General features: G+C 36.8%; 1 protein-coding gene across 5 annotated transcripts; it reads right to left on the minus strand.

The window, feature by feature from the left end:
* Nucleotides 1-6,615: 6,615 nt before the first annotated feature.
* Nucleotides 6,616-17,010, minus strand: LOC105040684 (uncharacterized). Of its 5 annotated transcripts, XM_073254550.1 has the most exons (23): nucleotides 16,409-17,010; nucleotides 15,126-15,205; nucleotides 14,607-14,693; nucleotides 14,356-14,406; nucleotides 14,139-14,256; nucleotides 13,946-14,002; nucleotides 13,764-13,828; nucleotides 13,568-13,651; nucleotides 13,422-13,472; nucleotides 13,251-13,313; nucleotides 13,081-13,127; nucleotides 12,858-12,927; nucleotides 12,706-12,768; nucleotides 10,790-10,879; nucleotides 10,660-10,698; nucleotides 10,292-10,519; nucleotides 10,099-10,184; nucleotides 9,905-9,953; nucleotides 9,577-9,657; nucleotides 9,385-9,478; nucleotides 7,332-7,712; nucleotides 7,150-7,254; nucleotides 6,616-6,936 (listed from the first exon to the last, which is right to left on the minus strand). In XM_073254550.1, exons 1-21 carry the CDS (start codon nucleotides 16,524-16,526, stop codon nucleotides 7,516-7,518), a joined length of 1,818 nt encoding a protein of 605 aa, XP_073110651.1. In that variant the 5' UTR covers nucleotides 16,527-17,010; the 3' UTR covers nucleotides 6,616-6,936; nucleotides 7,150-7,254; nucleotides 7,332-7,515. The 5 variants fall into 5 exon arrangements, with proteins under 5 accessions (XP_073110651.1, XP_073110654.1, XP_073110655.1 ...); XM_073254553.1 differs by lacking the exon at nucleotides 7,332-7,712; XM_073254554.1 differs by lacking the exon at nucleotides 7,332-7,712 and having other exon boundaries at nucleotides 6,616-6,965.
* Between the last annotated feature and the right edge of the window lie 7,757 nt (nucleotides 17,011-24,767).

A 24,767-nucleotide genomic window follows, 5' to 3' on the forward strand; every position in this document is an offset into this window, starting at 1 on the left:
AAAATAGTGATTCTATGAATATTTTAATATAAATGACTTGTTTATGAAATATAAACTCTATATTTATAAAATTCACATTTTATTATGAAAGAAACAATTTCATGATTATTTTATGCTCTATAAAATTATTTAATATCTTATTTATGCATGATTTAAAAAAATATGATTTGATGAAATATGATTTAAGAATATCTATTTTAAGATATATAGTAAAAGACTCTTGGATAGCTATGTATTATCCTGTCAATGAATAATAGTAGTTGATATATAATCCTACCAGCGAATAATAGTAGTTGGCATACGATCCTACCAACGAGTAATAGTAGTTGGCATACGTTCTTACCAATGAATAATAATAGTTGATACAGGATCCTGCCCATGATTAATAATAATTGATATTTTATCGATGACAATCCTGTCATGAATATAATAGTGGCCTTAATATTTAGTCTGAAAAAATTATTAAGAATTATAACATGACAAAATGATAAATAATTTATGATTTTATCTATAAAGTTAACATGATTTATGAATTTTTTATGTTATGTATTGAAAACTATATTTATATAAATTACATGATTTATGCATATGTAAAAGAATGATTGATTTTTGATATATTGTTATTATGAAAGTTTTATCTTCTAATAATAATCATCTTCTTTAAATTATTTATGGATGTATGTATAAACTTATGCTTGATCTGGTAAGATAGTATAAGATTTACTTACTGAGCTGGTATTGTTCGTATCTTTTTATTTATTTTTTTATTTTACATAGGAATAATGTTAGAAACAATGGATGATCTAGGCTTGTGGGTCTGCGTTAGTAAGTTTAAAAAATTATTGAATGATTATGGACTTATAGTTAATTACATCTATAAATTTTGAGACATATGTCTAGTATGTGATTTTGGATTTAAATATTCTGAATCAATCTTGATTTAATTATTTAATGAATGATTGAATTAAATTTTTTATTATATTTTTATTTGTGATGGATTTTAACTGATTATGATTGATAGACTTCGTATTATTGTAGATTATATTTCTTGATAGTATAACCATATTATGTCTCAAATTTGAAACATGATAAGTATAGTTTGTAAGACTATCATCTAACTTATTTTACTAATTCAATCCATAAATTTAATGAAATTTTCAGCCCTTTCATCTCAATATATCCTTATAAGCTTATCCAATTCTTCAGTCTCCAAGACGTGTGTCCCTTTCGTTCTTGCTCCTCTTTTGCTCATAAGAGGTTACTAGTGTTTTGGATGGAAAAACTCAAGAAAAAAAATTGTAATTCGGTGACCGTTAAAGCATGGCTAATAACGGGTCCAGCTTGCCGAGAGAGAGAGAGAGAGAGAGAGAGAGAGAGAGAGGGAGGGGGGGAGGGAGATTGCAAGCCTCGTGCATACATTCATTGCATCAATGAAATGATCGCGTCCGTCCAAACATCCGTCCTACGTCGCAGTGATATGTCACTAGAAAGGTAAAAGCAAAAGCACGTGTCGGCTTTTTGGGCACCGACCAGTAGGTACTGTGTCCTATCTTTACCTTTTCTAGATGTGCGGTGTGCGGGGGAGGTCAGCCGGTGGTCAGGGAAGGCCTTCACTTTTTTTTTTTTTTTGCAGCAAAGGCCTTTACTCTTCACAGCCACGGAAAGAAAAAAGAAAAGTTACGGTTTGATGGTAGGTTTTTAACGGAAATAACAACTACATTTGCTTTCTGTTAAGATAAATTCTGCAATCTCAAGTCATTATCGCAATTCTGTTGTTTTTATCCATGGATGCTAACAGAGGACTCAATGTTGTTTAAGGATAAGCAGACAAAAAAGATAAATTTTTGATAAATTTTCTCATTAAAACTGGGGATAAGTCTTGGCGCAGTTCTGAGTTGAAAACCACACCAACGTACAGAGGGTGACAGCAAATTTAATTGGGCCAGATAGGCCATGTACCATAAATTTATCGATTAAAAATTAAAATCATACCGACCAACCGACCGATCGAACAGTATAAATTAAATATTTTTATATTAAATTTAAATTATCATAAAAATATAAATAAATAAATAAATAAATAAAATCAATAGAGATAGTGATTGTGGAAGCCATTGAAAAACTGCTGAGGTCTCTAAAGCTCCATAATTTTTTAAGAGAGAGAAATAGAAAGAAAAGAAGACGATGGAGAAATTGTCAAATGGTGGAAATCTACCCCACGAATGTCATGGCTGGTTTCGAATCATGACATCCACGGGTTGGATTTCTATCATCCGACGGCTCCCCGCCGCCTTCCCCTCCATTCATTGCTCTCCCTTTTCCCTTTCTCTATCTCTCTCTAATCTCTCCCGAAGTCTTTATGGGTCACCACCAGCCATGCTCTCTCCTCTTATCCTTCGCTCCCCTCTATGCTTTATTTTCATCGATATTCCAAATCGAATATCTAAACCACATCAATTGACCGTCAGTGCAATTTGGCACATCTCAAATCATCTGTGATAGTTTAGTGAACCATGGTCGTATCCATCATGTCCTTGTCTCAAAGTGTGTTGGAGCAGGCACAAGTTGGTAAAGATACAACATTCAATTTCTTATACATACAAATTATTTTTTTAAAAAATTCTCAAGAGAGAAATTTATGAAGAGCTTCATATATTTGAGTTAGGTTCGGGATGGGTTTATCATATCAGTGCTTGCCCTAAATTCATTACAAATTAGATCTGTTGTGGATCTCCATCTCAGCCTTAGCCAATCGTATCCTCGGCACCAACCAAAGATGAAGACTGGACTTCGTCAAGCACAAAGACGGTTTCTAGCTAGCCCAATGTCAAGTATACGCATTAACGGATGTATGCATGTAAATGTGGGGTCAATTGACCACACAAAAAAATTAAAGGCTAAAAAATTGGCCCTATATCTCATATATTAGTAGAAAATTTAAAATTGATCCCACTAATTTTATGAATTGATCTCGTATCTCATGTAAAATTTTAAAAAATTAAAGAATAAAAAAGATCATATAAAAAGAATAATTATGGCTCGAATTTTTTTTTAAATGACTCATATGCCCAACCTCTCTCTCTCCTTCTCTCTCTTTCTTTATTGATTATATTTGTTTATTTATCTTTTAATACCTCATCCCAACTCCATCTATCTATCTCTTATATTTAAATCTTATATAAATTTATTTTTAATATCCTAGAAGGACTACCACATCAAAAGATGAAATTAATAATTATGATCTACATTCTCTCTTTCTTTAATGATTCACATATCACATTTCTCTCTCTCATGCCACTTTGACCTCTCTCTCTCTTTCATTTTTTTTATTTATTACTTTTCTATTTATCTTTTAATACTCTATCCTAACCCATGGTCCCTATCTATCTACCCCATATTTAAACCCCGCATCAATTTATTTTTTATATCTTAATAAATTCAAATACAATAAAAAACCTTATATTCTTCCTATCTCTTTTCTCAATATGAATTATGTATGATATTTTTAGCTTCTTTTTTTATAACACTCTTTTAGTTCTTTCTTTATCTTCTTCATTTTTCACTCATATCAAATATATATGATTAGAATAATGTTTGACTAGTCATTATAATTTTAATATTTAATAATATCTAAGATTTTATTATAGTGCTTCTTTCTAATATTTTATTATAAAAAATATTTAAAATATTATATATTATCATTTTTTATATTTTTTATTATTTTTTAAAAACTAATATTTTTATTTTTTTTCTTTCTTAGTTTTCTTATATGACTTCTCTATTTCTTTTATTATATTGATCTCATAAAGTAAAATTTCTTGATCCGTCACTGGGTATACGTCATAAAACCAGAGCAAGTTTGTCGGGAACACATAGGCGGTAGCTCGGATCTCGGTCCTGGCCGAGGTGACCATACCTCTTCCATGGTCGAGATATCCTCAGGTCGACCCAAGCTGACCTCCAACTAAAATACGCGGCTCTCTTCGATATCAGAATTCACCTCACTTCCAATTCAGAAATGTCCGGATAAGGAAGAATACTTTTGCGATTGATCATGCTCCGAATTGAAAAAACTCTTGCTAGCCTAATCCACACGTAATAATCCAGAGCCAACTAAACTTCAAGGTGTGCACGACACTAACTACCCCTCTATAAATAGAAGGACACATGTAAGAACCCCAAAGTAAGCTTTCGAATCCCATTCTTTCCTTCTCTTTGTTCTTCATCTCTTAACTTTAATGTCGGAGGGTTTTCATCGAAAAACTCCATGGCGGGACTTTTTTGTAGGTTTCGGGCAAGAGCTCAGGAGTCAACCCCATACTGGTTCTTCACCTCGATTGTTCGATCTCAGACATGGGAGTTGGCGGTAAAACCTACTCTATTAGGATCAAATAAGATTGGCTATCTAACAGGGCACAGTAAATTGCCATCTCTGGGTGCACCTACCATATAGGTTTATTTTGGTTAAACCCAGATTGCATGTATAGAAATCCTAGCCTCCCAAAATAGCCATCTGACGAGTTATGCAGGATAGACCCGGGATAAGTCCCCTTTACACTTGATTTCGTGGCAGCCCTTTGGATCTCCGCATCATTTTCACGTGTATTATCTCAAAGACACAATGTTGTCATGGTATCCTATAGGCCCAGCAAAGGATCTGCAAGACCTAAGCAATTCTAGCTAGTACAGCATAGCTCATGACCGAGCCAGAAGCAGCTTGGCACAGAGGTGAGCTCCTACGGTGCCCGAGATATCAGTGACCGGCCTGCACCATCAATAGACCAGCTAACCATTGAAAGAGGGCCTATATAAGAATTGAGAACCAGCGGCCGTTCGGTAACCAAGAAGAGCTTGATTACTGGGACATATTCCCGAGGATTTGGTTCACGTGGATTCGGCGCATTTGGATCTACCATTGCCTAAACGTACAATTCCAAAGCCTCTCCGTACATCACCCTCTAATGCATAAGCCCATCATTTTGTTCTTATGTTTCCATGGAAGCTGGGATCTGTTCCTCCAAGGATAAAATAATTATTCAAAAATTTATATTTTTATAAATAAATATTTTTTAAATAATATTTAAATAAAAAATAATTTATTTATATTTTTTATATTTAAAAAAATAATTTGAAAATTTATTATCAATTTTTTGCGTTGCTATTTTCTATATAAATTGCTATGATCTATTCATATTTTTTTATGATACTTTTTATTATATAAATATTATTATATATAATAATATAATATATTATATTATTATATTATAATATATTATATTTATTATAATATATTATAGTATAGTATAATATAATATAATATTTTTAATATCTTATATTAATATATTATATATTATATATAAAATATATTATTATATTATATTATATTATATTATATTATATTATATTATTAGGTTAAGGATATATTAGAAATGAATTAAAGAGATTATTTTTCTGATCGATGAAAAAATGATTTAGTCAATCTTTAAATGGATAAATTTTTTTTTTTATTTTATAGATAAATATTATTTATGAAAAAATAATTTATTTATTTTAAAAAATATAAAAATATGAATAAATTGATTAATAAAAAAAATTAATTTTTTTTTATAATATTTATCCACAATTCTAAAGAAAATGTAATCTTTTGATGGGATTTAAGGACCTTACATGGGTGCAGAAGGTTCCAGTGGTTGGTCGGCCACTTGTGAAGGCTTGAAGTCGCTCCATCCTCCCAAGTAACTGCAAGACCAAGGTGACAGCTAATTGAGCCATCCAAGACTTCCCCTGCACCTGGTGGTATGTGAGAAGAGCCAGCATCGAGCACCATCAGGGCCTTGCGCACTTGGGCAGCAAGTTTAAGGCTCGTGGGGAGCCTAAGTTTGGCACATGAATGAACAAATATCACCTATTCCGTTACAAGGCATGAACTTCTCCAACAAGAAGGGGAAGAATTAGCTGGCAAGGTGCTCAGATGTCTTCGTATGATGATGATAGGGGAAAAAAAAAAACAAAGGAGGATGATGATTATGGTCTGAAAATTTTGGAGGTTGTTAATCTTTACTTTCATTTAAGCTTCAATTTCTATTTCACGTACAACTGCATCATCCTTGCACTGTCTTTGGATGACCGTCAGTTTCTAACTCATTTTGATCCATAAGTGCGATAATTAGAATTAGTAAATATAATATAATCAAAGAATTTAAGTTACATGCTCAGAAAGTTCTTTCTCTTACCATCATCGAGTCAATTCGCATCTGCGATAGTACTTGAATCTATAATTCCCATAAAAGTTGCAACCTATTCTTCTTTGTTGCCAGTAGTCTTGCAATAATTATCAAATACGTGATGACCATTATCACCGTTTGACTTGGAAATCAAAGAATAATTAAATTAAAGCAAAAGTTTAAATAATAATTTTCCTTTAGCGTTAAATGGAATCTACACTAGTAGCTAGCAACGTATTACGACTCATGAGAGCCAGAGCAGATCTACCAAATTACAAGATTATCTACTTTTGCATGCGGTAGAAAAAATAAAAACATGGTTATATTGCACAACACGTTATCATGGCACATTCATTCGGCAGTGTAATTGCTGGAAACAATTTTTCCACACTGAAGTAGTTTTACCATTTCAGAATTCTCAAACATATCCCGCATAAACCAGAGTAAACACAAAAAATGAAACTTGAAGGTTCTTGGGTAACACACTAAGACATTTTTGGGGAATTTTCTAATGTGTAATATTGATAAATTTCCCCGAAGAAGCCAGAGTACCAAAACCTATATATAAAGAGTTCAGTTTCCAATTTAACATTTTTAGTGGTTCATTATGCCCTGATATGCCATTCCCTCCAACTCCTTTCCAACCAGGAAGTAGCTCTGAGGTACTTCACCGTAGGTCTTCTAATTTTAAAGGAACCCCCGGTTCTGATAGCTGCATTGCACAGAAGTGAACCTCAAGGCCTGGGCGACGTGCTATCAGCCATTATGCTAATGCAGCTTGTATATATACTATCTTTTTATTAAGTTATATTAAATAGATATGGGCAAAGAAAACTAAATAATGAACATAAGACTCAAATACATTCTCCACAATGACATGCCACAATCATATCATCCATAAAGGTTATAGCAACAGTCCAATTACCTGCTTTGCTCTGGAAAGCTACAGTCTTGGCCGGATAATATATGCCATACGCCCAATGCCAAATGAAGCTAAAAGCACGCCTTCATTTGCTCAGCTAAAAAAGTGCTGTTCAAGAACAAAGTCACTTTCATATATCAAGGAAAGACAAAGATACTACTACTGTCCAACCCAATTCAACCCACCCAAAAGTATATATAGGCCGTTCCTTGTTAAAACCTTGGAACAAGCTCCACAACTGCAGCAGACCCTAGAGGTATAAAAATGTTCCCTTCTCAACTGACTGTACAGGCCAAATCAAAAGATAAAACTGGCAATCGTAACTCCAACAACAAAACAAAAGGTCCTAAAACCACACCAAGTGTTTTGTTAGACATGCGTGCCATGCCCATTGGAGTAGAAGCTTCCTTCTAATAGGCTCTTTGCAGGCTTCTTGGTATTCCCAATTTGGCAGGCATTCAGCTTTGAAACAGAATTGCTTGGAGTATTTTTGGTAGGTAGCTGGTTAGAATGGGTGGTACCTTGCAGCAAGGCATCCAACTGCCCACATGAGGCTGCTATAAGCCCTATTGAAGAGTAAAAATGCAGACTTGTCAGGCAGGGACTGTAAATGAAAAGTAAACAAGGACATCCTACGATGTCCCATTTCTTTTGGGTGTAAATAAACCGTGGACCTCCAAAGTTTGAACAAGATATGCAAGCAAATACAAGCATGCAAATGGAAAAATAAAATAAACGTCACTGCCACAACATATGCAGGAAAGGTTGAGTTCAATATCTATCAATGACAGCTTGGTACAATTTATGCAAGCACATTACTCAAAATGCTCCACTAGTCGAGTAATATTTTCACAATGTACATAAAATGTCAAGCCTCTAGAGACTCGTAATAAAATACAGCAAAATCCAAAATCCTCGTATCCAACAGCTATTAACAATGCGCATAGCATACAAGATAACAACGGACATAAAGATGACCACTAGAGCCTAAGAACAAAGTAACTTTTAAGTCATGGCCAGACTAAAAGATCTTGAGTTGAGTACTCATCCATACATGGTACACAACATCATTGCAACACAAAGCAAATTCTTTAAAGGTTAATTTTATAAATATGAAGAAAAGAAATTACATCGATTATCTGGTTCAATGATTCTAGTTTTAGCACATTCAAAATAACAGATTTTACATCACTACTGTAAATTATAATTAATGAGGTTCATCCAACCATTTATTTGTTCATGCTCCACAAAGATTTGTGTCCTAGCATCAAAAATAGGTGCAAGGCATTGGATTCTCTCAACTACAAAAAAGAAAATTCAAGTGCCACATGTTTGCATATCTATATATTGATATTCATCCTAGTAGAAAAATTACATATGATAAACAAGTAACAAATAATTGGAGTTTATATACCCATCATGGAAAACAAAGCATATATAAAATAGTGATCAAATATAAGAATATGTTGCACTCAGATTGAGATTAATTTTTCAAGGTCTTTGTCCAAGAATCATAACCTGTCAAGAAGAGTCCTACCTACATGTAGAATGCTACTGCAGGAAATTAGGGATATGCTAATGCATATACCTTGGGTATCAATCATGTAGCATCCTGACTAGTGGAATCAGCTTGCAAATAGCTTGCCAAAACAAGTCAAAAATTATAAGAAAAGGAGAACAGTGTTATATATTATGCAAACAGATCCAGGAATGTGAGTCCTTTTTTTTCATTGTATTGATTTTTGATTAATCTACCCACCTTTAGCTAAAAAAAAAAAAAAAAAAAACTTGATCTACCCACATTCAAAGGTGAAGAAAACAACCCCAATTGTCAATACATGTACATCAGTACAGACTGAAATTATGCAACATTGTAATTTTATATCAACCTAAATAACTGCCTGTGTGCCAGGTTTAGGTTTTTAGGTACCCAGAGAGCTAAAATGTTTTCCGAATTATCATGTTACTGCTGTTTTAAGTCAAGGAAAATGAGACTGTCGATATTTTCCCATAAAAATGAAATCACAGAGAATCAAGAGAACATGCACCGTTCTGATGCTTGACCTTAAAAGAGATAAAAGAGGAGTTTCAAATGTGGAAACAAATAAAAAAGTAAATAAGTTGGCTCCAATAAAAAGAAACCTAGCGTCTTTTTTCGGTTTCCATCAATAGAAGTAAATTGGATCAAGATCATTGTATCTCATCATTTTTAGGGTGCCAGAAAAAGTGACATACTACCTAAAAATGGAGCTGAGGGTTTTCCAGGTCGCGACTTGAACTCTGGATGAAATTGCACTCCAACAAAATATGGATGCAAAGGCAGCTCAAGAATCTGCAAGAATCAAAATGATCAAAAGAAATCAATCAGCAATGCAAAAGGCATCCACAAAAGTAGGAAGAAAAATCAATTGCATAATTTTACATGCATACCTCCATACGTCTTCCAGTTTCATCTTTACCTACAAATGCAAGACCAGCTCTTTCAAGTTCCATGATCATATCAGGGTTTACCTGGATTAGAATATAAATGTATATAGATATATAAATTGACAATATAAAAACCTGATGCTCCAATATATAGTGGTGATGCTCAAAAAAAAGAAAGAAAGAAAGAAAGAAAAGAAGTTCAGCATGAAAGAGAAATTTAACCTTTCTTATTACTAGAACAGAAGTCAACAGATACAACGGATATATACCAGACAATCACGTAATTACAAAATCAATATAATGTTAAACAAACCAACACCATAAAACAGACCTCATATCTATGTCGATGCCGTTCATCAACATAATTCACATTGCCATACCTACCAGAGAAAGGGAAAAAAAAAAATACAAATCAAGTTCTCTGTTCTATTTTCTTCCCCTACAAAAGCTGGGGGATTAACCCCAACTGCCCAAACATGCATTGTAAAAAAAGCTAAGATTTGTAAAGGATATCTTAGTCCTTACAATTTTGCAGATTTGCAGTCAGTGACATGGAAAAATGTCCGCCTTAATCCAAGTCGCATTGTCCCCCCCATGTGAGTTTTTGAACCCTGCAAATGTCAACTCCCAGATCACGATATAGAAAAATTTATCATAATCAAATGCATTTTGAAATATAAAAGAGTTATCTTGAAGAAAGTTTAAAAACCAAGTTGACCTCTGGCATAAAAATGACGCATGGACTTGTTGTGTCTCGTTCAAACTCTGTGCTGTTCGCATCCTGCATGTTGAGAATAGAACGTGCAAACTCAATAACAGCAATTTGCATTCCAAGGCATATGCCAAGAAATGGAATATTATTTTCTCGGGCATATTTTGCTGCAAGAATTTTCCCTTGCACTCCCCTGTCCCCAAAGCCACCTGGAACTAGTATACCATCTGCACCCTGATATGAAATACTATTTAGACCACTGCCAGAGAAACATTGAAAATAATAAAGCACAATGCAAAAGGAAATAGAAAGATAGCATTAGAATTCTGGTTTTGCCATAAAACACTAGCACCATAGGCAAAGGAGCAGCTCACCTTCAAAAGACTCCATGCCTTCTCATAAAGATTAGGTGCCTATACACAAGAAACAGGAAATATGTATCCTATATTATAAGTTGAGAAAGATAAAAATCTAAGGGTAAAAGGACTGAATAAAGCAATAAACCTCTTTCTCAGTTGTATCTTCAAGGTCGCTAGCAGGAACCCAATCAACTACAAGTTTCTGATGACAAGCAATAGAAGCATGCAATAGAGCCTGGAAACAGGTTACAATCAAAAGGACTGATGGAGGCTATAGCTACGACTTGGAAACTCAGATCATCTGAGAACATCATATCCATCATTACAGTACATACAGAAACATCACAAGATGCAACACAAATTGAAACTCCATCATATCCAAGTAAACAAATGAAATTATTCATAAGTTAAATGGTTCTAAAAGTTTGAGGCTTCTACTTTAGATACTTCTGTATACACTAAAGTTTGAGGCTCACAGCCAGTTCGCACTAATGGCTGACAAAACCCAAAAAACAATCAACTCCGACTCATTATCAACCATGTCCTCAAAATATCCAAGAATCCTTCCAGCAAGAAATTTCAGGTTAAAATAAATGGGAAGACAGCAATTAAACATAATATGCATTGATTCTCTCATCTTCGCAAAGCAGCAAATTCCATGTGTACAATATGGCTTCCAGAATATTTGAACTACTTTGTCGGCTAGCAGCATCGCATAGTGTTCAAACTTTTACATTTCACTTTTGCAGTCATGAGTTCTTTAAAATCTGAAACATGCCCTTCATTTTAAACATTATACTAAGCATCTACTTTGCATAAAACAAGAACAATACCAAGTGAAAGCAATAGACAAGCACCCAAAATTCAATGGTTGGTACCAAATTAAGATAAAGCAGCATATTAACTCCTTGCAAGCAGTGTAGTGCATATTTTAATAAAGACATATTATCAATGGACCAAATATCTTATCCTTGATTGCCAACCCTATTTTTTATGCAGAAAATCTAGTTTTTCACATAAAAAAGCCAAGAGATGGCATCTTAACAGCCTTGCATGAGATAATACAAAGCCAAATAGGAGACATTCTGTTACTTTCTGCTCCCACTGCCGCCGCCGCAAAAAAGAAAAGAAAAGAAAAGACACATGACAATTTTGATTTCTAAGTATAATACATTAAACTAGTTTTTTTCTTTTAAAAGAAATATAGAAGAGATCAAAAGACAGCATTAAAGACATATTACGCCATTTAAAACATAGGGTTATTAATATTGGGTAATGCAGAACATTATAGTATTGAATCCTGAGATGAAAGATTGACAGAATATCAACAGTTTTCTACTTAAAGACATTTTCTGTCCAAATTCAAGATTTCAATATTATATCTGTGTGTGTGTATGTGTGTGTGTGTGTGTGTGTGTGTCTATACATGTATGTATGTATGTATGTATACGTATATGTGTATATGTATGTATATGTATATGTATATGTGTATATCTGTATATGTATATTTACATACGATATATAATATAGATATACTCATAAAAATAGATAAAGTAGAAAATAGGACATGAAACAGTGAAGGATTAGGGAAAGATAACAAAATATTATGAAAAGGAGGCAGATGGCTACATATGTGGGGCTTATACTTTTGCTTGCCACTTTTGAACCTATAAAGCAGCCTATCCACATGGAAATGCAGCCTAAACCCTATGAAGGTTGGTCAGGGGCTGCATATGCAGCTGCATAGGCTGTTTCAAAAACAACGCCCAAAACCTCAAAACATATCTATTAAGAAGAACATGATATATTAAAGAAAAGAATAAAAACTTTAAACCACAAGCATGGACAAGAAAACAGTTGTTCAAGAGTGTTTTTGTATCCCTACAGTGATTGTTATAAGGTAGGGGTGGAAGTGAAAGGGTACTGGGCTGCATGCCACATCTGGACAACTGTAACAGAACCAACGTGAGGTGTACATATTTTTATCCAAATAGAAGCCCTACAGAAAAAGGAAATGAATGAAGAAACAGCACACAGAGAGACAGATGAGAAGAAATTTACCTTCAATACTGAAAGATAAGAATCAGGAAGACCAGTATATTTTCCAACCATGGCAATTCTGACCTGTAGGTCAAAAAAAGCATCAATATAATGCAAATCAACAGTTATATACAGTCCGAGTACTAAAAATAAGTCAAGTGCTTGAAACCCACAGGTTCATGCAATGTGTCACAGATTTCAGCCCTAGACACCCACTCATCCAACTTGGGCTCCCCAGCGATACTGAATAGAATGGAGACAAAATTGTTATGCAGCTGCCAAAGAAAAAAGAAAGTAACAGTACCTAGTACCTACAGTAATATAGATATTAATATGCATGCAAAGCACAAGATTATATGATTATTTAAAATGGGTAGCTGAAGTTAACAGACAAACCCTAAAAGGTCCAATCTTCTTAAAATAGCTTCATGTGCCTTCTGGTCCTAACAAAAACAAAAAAAAAAAAAAACAAATGATTGATTAAATTGACTTGGCAAGGACTACCCATAGGCAGCTCAAATGGGTAAAAACAATGACTTCAGTATTAGAAAGACAATTTAACCTACCATTAAAAGCAAAGGAATGCGCCAAATGTTTGTGACATCATAGAGGGTAACTATATTCGCTGCCTGCAACATGAATTTTACATGAATTAACATAACTAAGCTAATAAAATTACCCTCATGTATGTCCTACTAATATGGCACATTAACTATCATACAGTTGTACTACAATACCGGAACATGACAAAATTTTGACAGTTTTTCCTTCACGTTTTCAACAAGTGGCTGCCAGAGAAGTTCAACCCATTGATCAGAGACCACCAATAGCACCAAAAAAGATTAAAAATTATGGGTAGAGAGAAAAAGGAGTTAGGGTGGACCTTCACACTACGACAAGCTAGAATATTTGGAGTCAACCCAAGTCCTCTGAGCCCCCTAACACTATGCTGAGTGGGCTTAGTTTTCTACATGTAGAAAATAGGTTAAAGTCACAATCTCTGCTGATTCTTAGAGAATAGTTCATTCAAGAAACATTTCCTTAAGGTAAATATCAAGTTAGAAATTTTAATTACATACCTGTTCACCTACTACATTTAAAACTGGCACAAGACTGACATGAACTAGGCAAAAGTTGCCAGGCCCTGAACAAAGAGCCACAAGGACAAAAAATCACTCTGTGATAGAATCACAAAGAAAGTCTATATTTATTATTATTATTTAAAAAAAAAAAAAGCACTGTGTGGGCATAATCACCTCACCTACACGGTAAGAAAATTGACACAAAGCTTCAATAAATGGCATTGATTCAATATCCCCTGCATCAAAAATATCATTGTTATTATGCCAATGGTGATTGCCGTAGCACACCTAAGAGACTATTGAAAAGGTACCAAAATGTTTCAACATGAAAGGAAATAAAGCAGCTCTCTTTAAAAATAACAAATAAGGTACCTATCGTTCCACCCAATTCTATGACACAAACATCAGCTGGCCCCTCTTTGCCATCAACAGGTATCATAGCCACACGTTCAATCCACTCTTGTATGGCATCAGTAATGTGGGGCACAACCTTTACAGGACCCAGTAAACAGTAATGAGGGGAAGGATATTACCTCAATGATCCAATAAACATAAAAGCAGAATAATAGACCTAACAATTAAGGCATACCTGAACTGTTTTCCCAAGATAATCTCCCCTTCTCTCCTTGTCAATGACAAACTACATAAAGCACAAAGAAATAGCTGAGAAACTTCAAGAAAATGTGTGAGGAAAGTAAAATACCAGACTGGAGAATTCTGAATATACAGATGCCTTAAGCTAATTTTAACCTTGATATCTTCTGGTAAACCAAATATCTGAAACAATTGACCAAGATTTTTATGTACAAGTTCAAGAAGCAGAGCTGATAATTTCAATACCTGATAAATTTTCCCCGTTGTGATGTTGTTGTCACGAGTTAATTTAACATCCAAAAACCGCTCATAGTTTCCAAGATCCAGATCCACCTAAAAAACTAACATGTCAGGCTCAATAATTTCACTTAGCTGATAAACAAACCTATAAAGATAACAAGTTCTATTTCGGAATTTTTTCCACACCAAGTAGAAAGAGAGCAAATGAATTAGAGATTGCCATGAATTGTTGTACATCAAATGAACATGCCAAAAGAACAAGGTTAGGTTTAAGTTACCACAAGATAGTCAAAATGGGGAGGAAAAAAATTGCAAGATCAATAGTTATTAGATATTTTAGAAAGTGTAGCAAAACAAATGATCAATCATGATTATGACAACTGAAGAAAATCATACACCATATCATCAGATGAGCTTAACTAAACACAAAAAAGATCAGAAAGGGCAATCAAGAATGATGCCAATATTCAGAAACCCTAAAAGTGCACAGGCCCAAAATGAATACAATCCTCGGAACTTCCTTACCTCGCCTCCATCATCTAAAACGAACACCTCCCCATGCTCAAATGGGGACATTGTGCCAGCATCAGTGTTCAGATATGGATCTGTATATGTCAATGATAAAATCATGTGTCACCATTCAGCAAGTCACCATAACAGAAACATTTACTGGACAGGGGTGGAGACGACATTATAAAAACTGCTTCCCAATCCATCAGAATAAAACTAAATTCCAAAAACCTAAAGCTATGAACAGAAGAAAGGATAAAACTGTAGGCGAAAGTGATTGAAAGAGAAAAATACGAGTTAATCAAAAATTGGCCATCTCTGAGCTGAGTTCAATCTCCTTCTCTTTCACTTGAGTCAAGATGAGCAAATAAGGATAAAAAAAGGTGGTCCCCATGACCCAGCGTTGAGCTAAAACAAGAATTAAACCACATGACACTTGACAATCCACCTCTGCACTATCTCTATCAGAAGAAATATAACATATTAAAATGATAAAAATGGGGAAAATAAAAAGCTCTAATTTTGCTCCACTATCTCCACTTTCCTTTGCTTCAGCTTGAACTAATTCTGTTCAAGTTAAAGAGGAGCGGACGTAACTAAAAAACCCTAAGATTTTCTTCAAGAAAGCAACGAGTTTGTGAAAATGGAATTTGCAAAGCTAAAATGCTTTGCTAGAACAAACTGTCACAGTTTGAGACTAAAGGGGAAGTACTCAAAGTAAGACAAAGCCGTGGACTCATTAGGGTTTTGCAGTGCCACTTTAACCAAAAAAAAAGTAAAATAAAAGGTTTAGAAGCACGGATAAATTAAAGAAAAGTTAAACTAAAGAAAGACATGAAACCTAGTAGAAGAAAAATCCAATCTTTTAATTCCCTAAATAACAAAAATAGCAAAATAATTCTTTTGCTAAAGAAATTAAAAGCACGTGTCAAAGTACATAAAAGCACAGATAAATTTGAAGAAAAAGTAAAGAAAGACACATATTATCCATTAGCTCCAAGGGCATGAAATTAAAAATAAGCGGAAAAAGAAAAAATATCCACTTCTTGCAATGTACTAAGAAACGAAACACCAAAATGCTTCACGGATTCCTAGATAAAAATACAAAACTTTCAAGCCACAAAAGAACCACATTCGTGGATTCCTTGATAAAACAAAAAATTTATTACTCGCTGAAAACACTATAACCCCAAGAAGCAAGAGAAGAACCTATCTTTCTTGTTCAAAGAAAAGGGGAAATATAAAAAAGAACAAGAACAGTCACTGACACTAAAAATCCAAAGAGGAAGCAAGATTACCGATCTTAATGGAGGTCACTCGCAGCCCGCACGCCTTGAGGACAACTCCAATGCTGCTGGCTGTCACCCCTTTCCCCAGCCCACTAACCACACCCCCTGTGACCAACACGTACTTCATCTCTCTCCTTCTCCCCTGTTTCTATGTAAATATCTAGGAAACAACCTCTCGGAGTGTGCATACACGCACTACACGAGAAATCTTTGAATCTTTCTCACTATCATCCAATAAAATGACTTCTTGAAAGGAGAGCAAAAGGGAGGGGATTAGAATCCAAGAAAGAAGAAGAGAAAAGACCAGTGATGGGATTAGGCAAATAAGGAAACAGAGGAGGAGAGGAGCTCGAGTACGAGAAAGGATGAGCGGTGACGACCTCCCACCCTCTCTGTCTCTCTCTAAATCCGTGGAGCCTTTTCGAGGGGAGAGAGAGAGAGTGCCTCTCGTTAGAAAAAAAGAAGGCGGAGTCTAATGGTACGAAGAAGAGGAGGATGGTGGGGGATTAGGGGAGGAAGCGGAGGCCATTAAATAGAAAACCCTGGCGACCGAGGCCCCCCTCCTCTCCTCTCCTCTCCTCTCCGTCTTCTTGGGTTCTATTTTCACGCCCTTCAACTTCGTGGTCTACTGCCATAACGGCTTCTGTATAGGGTTTGTGGGGTCCGTGGTGACCGGCAATTGCCGGTTGTCTCATGACAGTTGTACTTTGCAAAGATGACGGTGACGTGTGCGTGTAGCGGGTTTCGTCAGCGGAGTGAAAATAAGATTAATTTGAGAATTAATAAACTTTTTTTAAGTTTTTTTTTTTTTTTGCATATTAATCCCTGATATCTTCCGTATCTATATCTATGAACTAATTTCTATCTCTTTTATATCCATACAAAAATCTCTGCAGAGCCGTCTAATTATGTAATCGGCCCTTTCACTAGTTTTCCTCGCCAAACCTTCGTTAAAGGGACCGTAGAAGGCAAAATATTCTTGTCTTGACGGCGAATAAGGCTTAAGATTAGCCTCTTCTTGCTTATTGCACCCTCCTCTTGCTCATATCTTGAATATTGGGAAACCAAACATGAAGTTCAAGTTAAAGAGTTGGCTAAGTATGATAATCAGAAAAGGAAAAAAAAAATCTGAAAGCATGAAATTAACACCACTAAGAGAATATAAGTTGAAATAGTCCATTATCATCTAATTAACTTGAGGCACATATAAATAATAAGTTAAAAGATTTCAGAACTTACAATACAAATACAACTGACAGGGTTTAATATACAAATATAAAATATTTCTGGGACTAGTCTATAAAATGCTATTCTTGAAAAGTTCTATAGTTCGAAAGATTATGTGGGAATAAAGTAATAATTTTTTTACTTTCTAAAAATATTTTTTTGATTAAATTATAAAAATTTTTCTGATGTTTATGTTTATTATACTAATGCATAATAGTTTATGAAACCAACATTTACATCCAAGTACATTAACAGCATTAATAAAATTATTTATTTCATATGAAAAATCAAAATTATCCTCGAGTAGAAAGATAGATAAGCATATTTTTTTTTATCTTAATATGGTTGTTATGTCTTTTTAGATTATCTTGATTATTTTTAATTTTTTTATGTGATATTTAGGTTTTATTTAAAATTAACAATTTGACTAAAATTTTGTTGAATTATGAATTAAAATGTTGGATAAAAAATAAAAATAAATCTAAAAAAATAAATATATATTTTTCAAATTATTAAATATAAATATAATTTATCCATAAATATAGAAAAATTTTTATATCCACTTTTTTTTCTTTTTAAGTTGATATGGGGCTTCTTCAACTACATATTGATATGGCATCCCTTGAGGAACCATCTTGTTTGTTCACTGACTCATATACTTCATATGGCTCATGTGATGTAATTGTTGGTCAAATTGAAAAGTTGAAAAAAAAAAAATATTTAAGATGTTCATAATTCTTTTGCCAGTAATTAATCATTTGTGACTTGTTTATGAAATAGCCATACATCAATCATTAATGCTTTTTGGTCTTATGTTTGTCAAATGTGCCTATGTGCTTTTTGGCATTTTATGTGCATATATTATATTTTAAGAAAATGTATTTATTGTTTGGTAACTTCTAGTTTTTTTAAGTTGAAGTTCTGATAAGAACATAAAATTTTGTAATCCCTATGTCCTAATCTTGAGACATTCCTGACCTTAGAAGATCTACAAATCAGTCTACTTGCTAAACCAAAAAAAAAAAAAGCGCATCCTCCTGATTCTTGCTGTGTAACGTCTTATTATTAGACTAGTAATAGACGGGTAACAAAAGACTTTAAAGTACGAGTCTGAGGCAAATTGATATGTTACTTAAGATATGATGACCTTCCATTCTAGAGGGACAAGATCTTAAGACATGACATGCATCGAAACACCCCCATGCTTTGTGACAAAATCATTCCAAGCAATGATAGGCCCTCAATGTTAGGATCCAGTGGTTGCTATGCATATTCGATTTGCACCAATATAGTATATCTAATTTTTGGGGCATATCGCTCCAATCCTTTCTTTCCGAATGAATCCAGCGGAGTCTTTATATATATATATATATATATATATATAGATAGATACAAATGGATAGTCATACTATTTTAGAATGAGAATAATTCATCAAATCAAGATACAAAATATTTTACAGATCAGACGGATAAAAATTTCTATCTCCGGATCCAATCTTCGAAATACTCTGCGATAAATAATGCAATCCAATCTACTACACTATCTGCCTTCCAATATACATATCGGATATTTATTAAAATCATGAATGTCAGTAAAAATAGAATTCAGCTAAAGATTATTATACCTAATTCCTAAACTGAATCAGTAGGAACCTTTCTCTGCAGCACTTATATATTTAGATTTTTTGCCCGTCATAATAATGGAGCAGAAAGGAGAGCACAATTGTTGATCATTCGTGCAACTTAGAGAGACAAGTGATAATTATTGTCAAAGAATTAGATTAGAATTTGTATTACCGTAAGCTTGAAAATATGGTCATTTTAATTTTAGAGAATTAGATTTTCAAGCTTGTCATATACAAGCGAAATGCTTCTGGTAGGGATAGAAGTTGTATCTTTTGCAAAAGAATAATTCATCATCCCTCATGCAAATCTATCGATGGATCATATAAATGCTATTTTGAGTTCTAGATTGGCTAATGAACGAGAGAATTTAGAACACTTTAAGATTGTATTTGATAGCTGACAATCTATCTAGATTATTAAAAATTTAATATGGTTATCTGGATTACCATATTTGGTATACTTTTTGAGTTAGTAATTCAGATTGCCTTGACAATCCAAATTACCTCTCAGGAGGTAATCTAGATTACCAAGAGAAGGGATAGCTATTTAGATTACTACTACTTTGATAATCTGATAATAAAATTTTTGGATGTAATTATCCTCATAAAAAATAATCAAACAAAATCCGAAAGATGACGGATTGTCTTCGAGAGCCGGCGGCGGAGCTAGATGACACGGTATTGGGTGCGAGCTTGGAAATGCCCTGGCGGCTCTCACAAGTGGCGGACGAGAGGATCAGTTGGCGAATCCCGCGAGACCATTGATAAAATCCGTCAATGAAGGAGAGGAAAGGGGTGTGGGTGAAATCGTATCGGTACCCCCATAAATCACAGAGTGCTCTGTGATTTTTATTAGGGAGAGAAGGAGAGGGGACAATGGTGAGGTGGGCCGCAGAGGGTGTAAGGGGCGGTCGTGTGGGATGCTAGTAGTGCGGGAGGCGCTCGGGGTGGTGCCACAAGGGGTGGGGGCTCGGGTTCCCGAGATCGAGGGAGGAAAGAAGAGGGGACGACAATGGGGTGAAGCTGCAAAGGGTGCAGAGGGCGGTCACGCGGGTGCAGAAGGTACTCGAGATAGTGTAGGAGGGTGGGAGGAGGCACGATTAATTGGAGGGCGGTGCCGGAGGCGCGACGATTGGGGGGTAGTGCCGGACTACCGCAGGTGGGGGGGGAGGGGGTGAGGGGTGCGCGTGTGGGGGAAGGAGAAGGAAAGAGAAATAATAATAATAATAATAATAATAATAAGTATTTAAAATAATAAAAAATTAAATAATTTGATTATTTAATTAAAAATATTTTTTTATAATAATTTTTATCATTAAAAAATTAAATAAATAGTTTAAAATGCTAAACTAATAATAAAGATATTTTAAAAAATTGATGTTATATTATCAATAATCCGATTGTCATTCCCAATATGTTAATCAAGATTTTTAGTAATTTTACTGCAACATTATCTGTATGTACCAAACACAATAATCAACGTTACTGATAATCTATCTATATTACTGATAATTTAGATTATTAAATAATCTAGATTACTACTATCTGAAAATGCACCAAACACAACCTAAGAGTTATATAGGATATGATCCAACAAATGATATTGCAAAAAAAGATCAACAATCTTTCTTGCGAAAGAAATAACTTGAATCCTTCTGCCACCATATAGAACACTTTGTCATCAAAAAATCTGAGTAATTAACATACTAGTTACTACCATAAACTTTTGGTATTTCTATTCATAGGAAGTTACAATTGGTGGAACACTACTAATATACATTCAATAACGGATAAGGTGCCCTGATATTAACAGGTTAGTATTGTAATAACGTCAATATAAACTTTGGTGTAATAATGTAGAAGAAATTATTCGAAAAGAAATGATATATAAACTTGCTCATTTAACACATGAGTGTTTTGTATCACTAATAACAGTGTTAAAAAAAAAAAAACAAAAAACAAAGTTTAAGAGAAGAACGTAGCATAATCAACTGAAATGCAACGTTCCCTCGACATGGTCTCGTCTTGATCGACGAGATCACGTTCCCCGAATGCCCAGCGTCACGCAAACATAGATTGCAGAATTCAATTCCCCATGGGTCACGTGACAGGCATAAGTTAACAAAATGACCACGGAAGCATGTGAACGATGGGCTCGTTAAAATGCTTGGAATTTCTAGCACCTACGATGACACCCTCTCACTATGACGCGGGAAACGCCTCAATTGGGGTTCATGCGTAAGTTAATCGGTGCCATTCCGGTGTTATCAGTAGGTCTACACATACTTCCTTGTTCCCATGTTGGTGCAGCCAGAGCCGAGCGGAAACAAATAATTAAAAGTTGAACTTCAACTCGATTTAAAATATTTAAATTCAAAATTTACTTCAAGATGGATCGAATTTTAATATTCAAATTTGAGTTCGATTCAATAAAAAATATATAAAATTAGAGATCAATGATATGTATAAATTCGAATAAGCTCATAAGTTTTCGAATCGAATATCTTATCGTTCGAGTTCGATCCACAAAATTATTCGAGTTACTCGAGCTCGATAATAATCGAGTCAAATTGAGCTTGAACTCGAGTTAAGCTCGAATAACCCACGAGCGGTTTGACTCATTTTTATCACGATTCTCATGAAAAGAAAGTATATTCTAAGAATATTAGCATACATGTATGTTGTTATTGGATAATATTTCTGATCCCATTTGAACGAATATCCCTAGAAGGAATAAGCTTGTTTTCCTTTTGAGAAGGAAGGATGGTGATTTCTTCCACGATGGCGCTAATTAAATCTAGTATTTACATGTATCTATTTCGCAACAAAAATATTTTAGAGTTTGTTTAGATTTTTTTATGTAATTAAATTAAAAATTTTATAAAATTCGTAGATTAGACCTGTTGGTGCAGAAATTCGCCTGCGCCGGAGAAGCTGGAGTTGAGGAAGCCGCGGTCGCCGCCGGGACCTGCAAGGGAAGTCTAAATCGGAGGTGGGGTTGCTCCGGCAAGACCCTCCGACGCTCAAGTCAGTTCTCTGCCTCAACAAGAATGGAGTGCTCGAACGGAGAATTTAGCAGAGTTTTGAGATAAGAAAAATGAGCTTAAAAAATAACGTATCTGAGTCCCCCCTTTTATAGGCGGGGGAGGCAACGGACTGATGGCGACGTGCGTAACTGCCTGGTAGTGGGCCGCCCATGGTCAGGGGAATTGATTGCGAAAGATAATGGAGCGGACACGTGGGTATCACCTCGACTTGCCACGTGGAATCCGTTATGAAGGGTGGAGCAGCGTCCGTCGTCAGGGGAATCGCGTGGTATCCGTCGCAGGAGGTGGAGCAGGTTCGTGGCCGTTACTGTGGCCTGCCAGGGGGATAATGGAGCTGTGTGGAGTCCGCCACAGGAGGTGGAGCAGGTTCGTGGCCGTTACTGCGGCCTGCCAGGGGGATAATGGAGCTGTACGGAGTCCGCTACAGGAGGTGGAGCAGGGTCGCGGACGTTTTGAGGGCCTGTCAGGGGGCGTGGATCTGTCGACTGAAGCTCGGCAATGGTCGGAGCCGTCGTGAGCGGAGCCCGGCTCCCGTAGGAGTCCGGACGGAGCTGTTCTGATGTCGGCGGCGGAGCCCGGCTCCCGTAGGAGTCCGGGCGGAGCAGCGCTTGCTGATGGCGGTGGAGCCCGGCTCCCGTAGGAGTCCGGGCGGAGCAGCGCTTGCTGATGGCGGTGGAGCCCGGCTCCCGTAGGAGTCCGGGCGGAGCTGCGCTGCAAACAAAGTCAAGGGTGAAGTCCGGCTCTCGTAAGAGTCCGGACTGAGCTTACCAGCAATTGATATTGAGAGCGGAGCCCGGCTCCCGCAGGAGTCCGGGCGGAGCTGTTTTGATGTCGGCGGCGGAGCCCGGCTCCCGTAGGAGTCCGGGCGGAGCAGCGCTTGCTGATGGCGGTGGAGCCCGGCTCCCGTAGGAGTCCGAGCGGAGCGGCGCTTGCTGATGGCGGTTCCGCCGTGGGTTCCGGCTGTGGGTATTTTATACCCAACACCAGTCCCCCTACATCCGAGTTTTGAATTTCAAACGAAGGAAGTACACAGAAGTACAGCCGGAACCGTCCCTTCGAATCCCGCGCCCTGCCGCTCCCAGATATTTTGGCATTAAATGAGCGCGTGCCGGAGTCTTTTCGAATTGGGGCGGAACGAGGGGACGCTTCGAAGATCCCGCAGGTACGCTGGCCTAGGTACGGCGCAATTATGGCCCTGCCAACCGCCAGCCGCCTTCAGCCGTCTGCCATGGGGAGTGGGACACGTGTCGAGCGCGGACTGGCCTGGGGGGATTCGAGATCATTATGGCGCCGGATCCCAGGGTCTATTTAAACCCGTCCTCCCCCCTTCAGGCGTCCTACTCCATTTTTGATTTTCGCTGGCGTCCGTCATCTCCCCGAGAGTCTGCTCTTGCGAACGCCCTTTCGAGCCGTAGGCGCCTTCCGTCTCTCGCCCCCCGGGTCCTCAGAGCAAGATAGGTTAGTGCCCACCTTCTTTTCACCGCCTAGGGATCTTTCGTCTTTTCATTCTCTTCGTGTCTTCCTCCGGGTTGACCTTTGGCGCTTCGTTCCCCTCTCAATTTGCCTTTCTAGGGCCCTTTAGATTCTTCCCCGAGAAAAAATGTCTTCTGAATCTTCCGTCCCCGTAAGTTCTGGGAGTTCTTCTGCTTCGAACCCCCAGGCCCCCGTTTCTGCGGATGAACCCGCGCTCGGGGCAGGGTCTCGCCCGGTTTTCGCGTCGGGCGCCATTTCGTGTTCGTCGACTCCGAACGAACTTCTCCTGATAAGAGCTCGATACGGGGTCCCTGCAGAGTACGACCTGGAGCTACCTGGCCCCTCTGATAGGGCCAGCGCCCCCCCCCCCCGGCCGCTTTTGTCTGTATCAGGAGGCCTTTCGTGCCGGGCTTCGGCTTCCGCTCCCAAACTTCGTCGCCGCCTTCTTTCGCTTTTTAGATATTTCACTTGCTTCTGTTGCCCCGAATTCCTTTAGGTTTTTAATAGGGTTTCTCTCTCTCTGCCACATAGCCGAGGTCCAGCCATCCCTCTCCTTATTCAGACATTTCTACACCTTCAAACGCCATCCTTCAGCGAAGGACTGGTGGTACTTCTCCCCTCAGTTCGGCAAGAAGGGGTTGCTGAAGGGCGCCCCTTCTTCGATTCACAACTGGAAGGGGAAATTCCTCTTTGTTTACTGCCCGACCCTGGAATTGGGCCTACCCCCTTGGGGGTCTCTGAGGGATTCCGTCCGCCGGGCTCCTGGCCTAGGAGAGGACGACCTTCAGGCCGCCCAGAAGCTCCTGAGCTATCCCGCTCCTTCCCTTCCAAACCTGCTGAGGGAGCCGCTTCTCTTCAACATCGGCCTGAGCCCTCAAAATCCAGCAAGTATACATCTTTCCTTTTCTTGTCTTCTTCTTCCCTCTCTTCCTTTCTCTCTCCTTTTTCCTCTTTCTTCTTTTCTTTTCTCTCTTTTTTTTTTTTTTTTTTTTTTTT

The sequence above is a fragment of the Elaeis guineensis genome, chromosome 3 (assembly GCF_000442705.2).
Source record: "Elaeis guineensis isolate ETL-2024a chromosome 3, EG11, whole genome shotgun sequence".
NCBI lineage: Eukaryota > Viridiplantae > Streptophyta > Magnoliopsida > Arecales > Arecaceae > Elaeis > Elaeis guineensis.

What these genes read in the sequence shown, in the direction of transcription:
- LOC105040684 (XM_073254550.1), bottom strand. Translation starts at nt 16,526, where the DNA reads ATGAAGTACGTGTTGGTCACAGGGGGTGTGGTTAGTGGGCTGGGGAAA. An exon ending in GTGACACATTGCATGAACCT is followed by an intron (nt 12,769 to 12,857) that starts GTGGGTTTCAAG and finishes TTTGACCTACAG; the next exon opens with GTCAGAATTGCCATGGTTGG. An exon ending in ACCCTCAGCTCCATTTTTAG is followed by an intron (nt 7,713 to 9,384) that starts GTAGTATGTCAC and finishes ACTCTTCAATAG; the next exon opens with GGCTTATAGCAGCCTCATGT.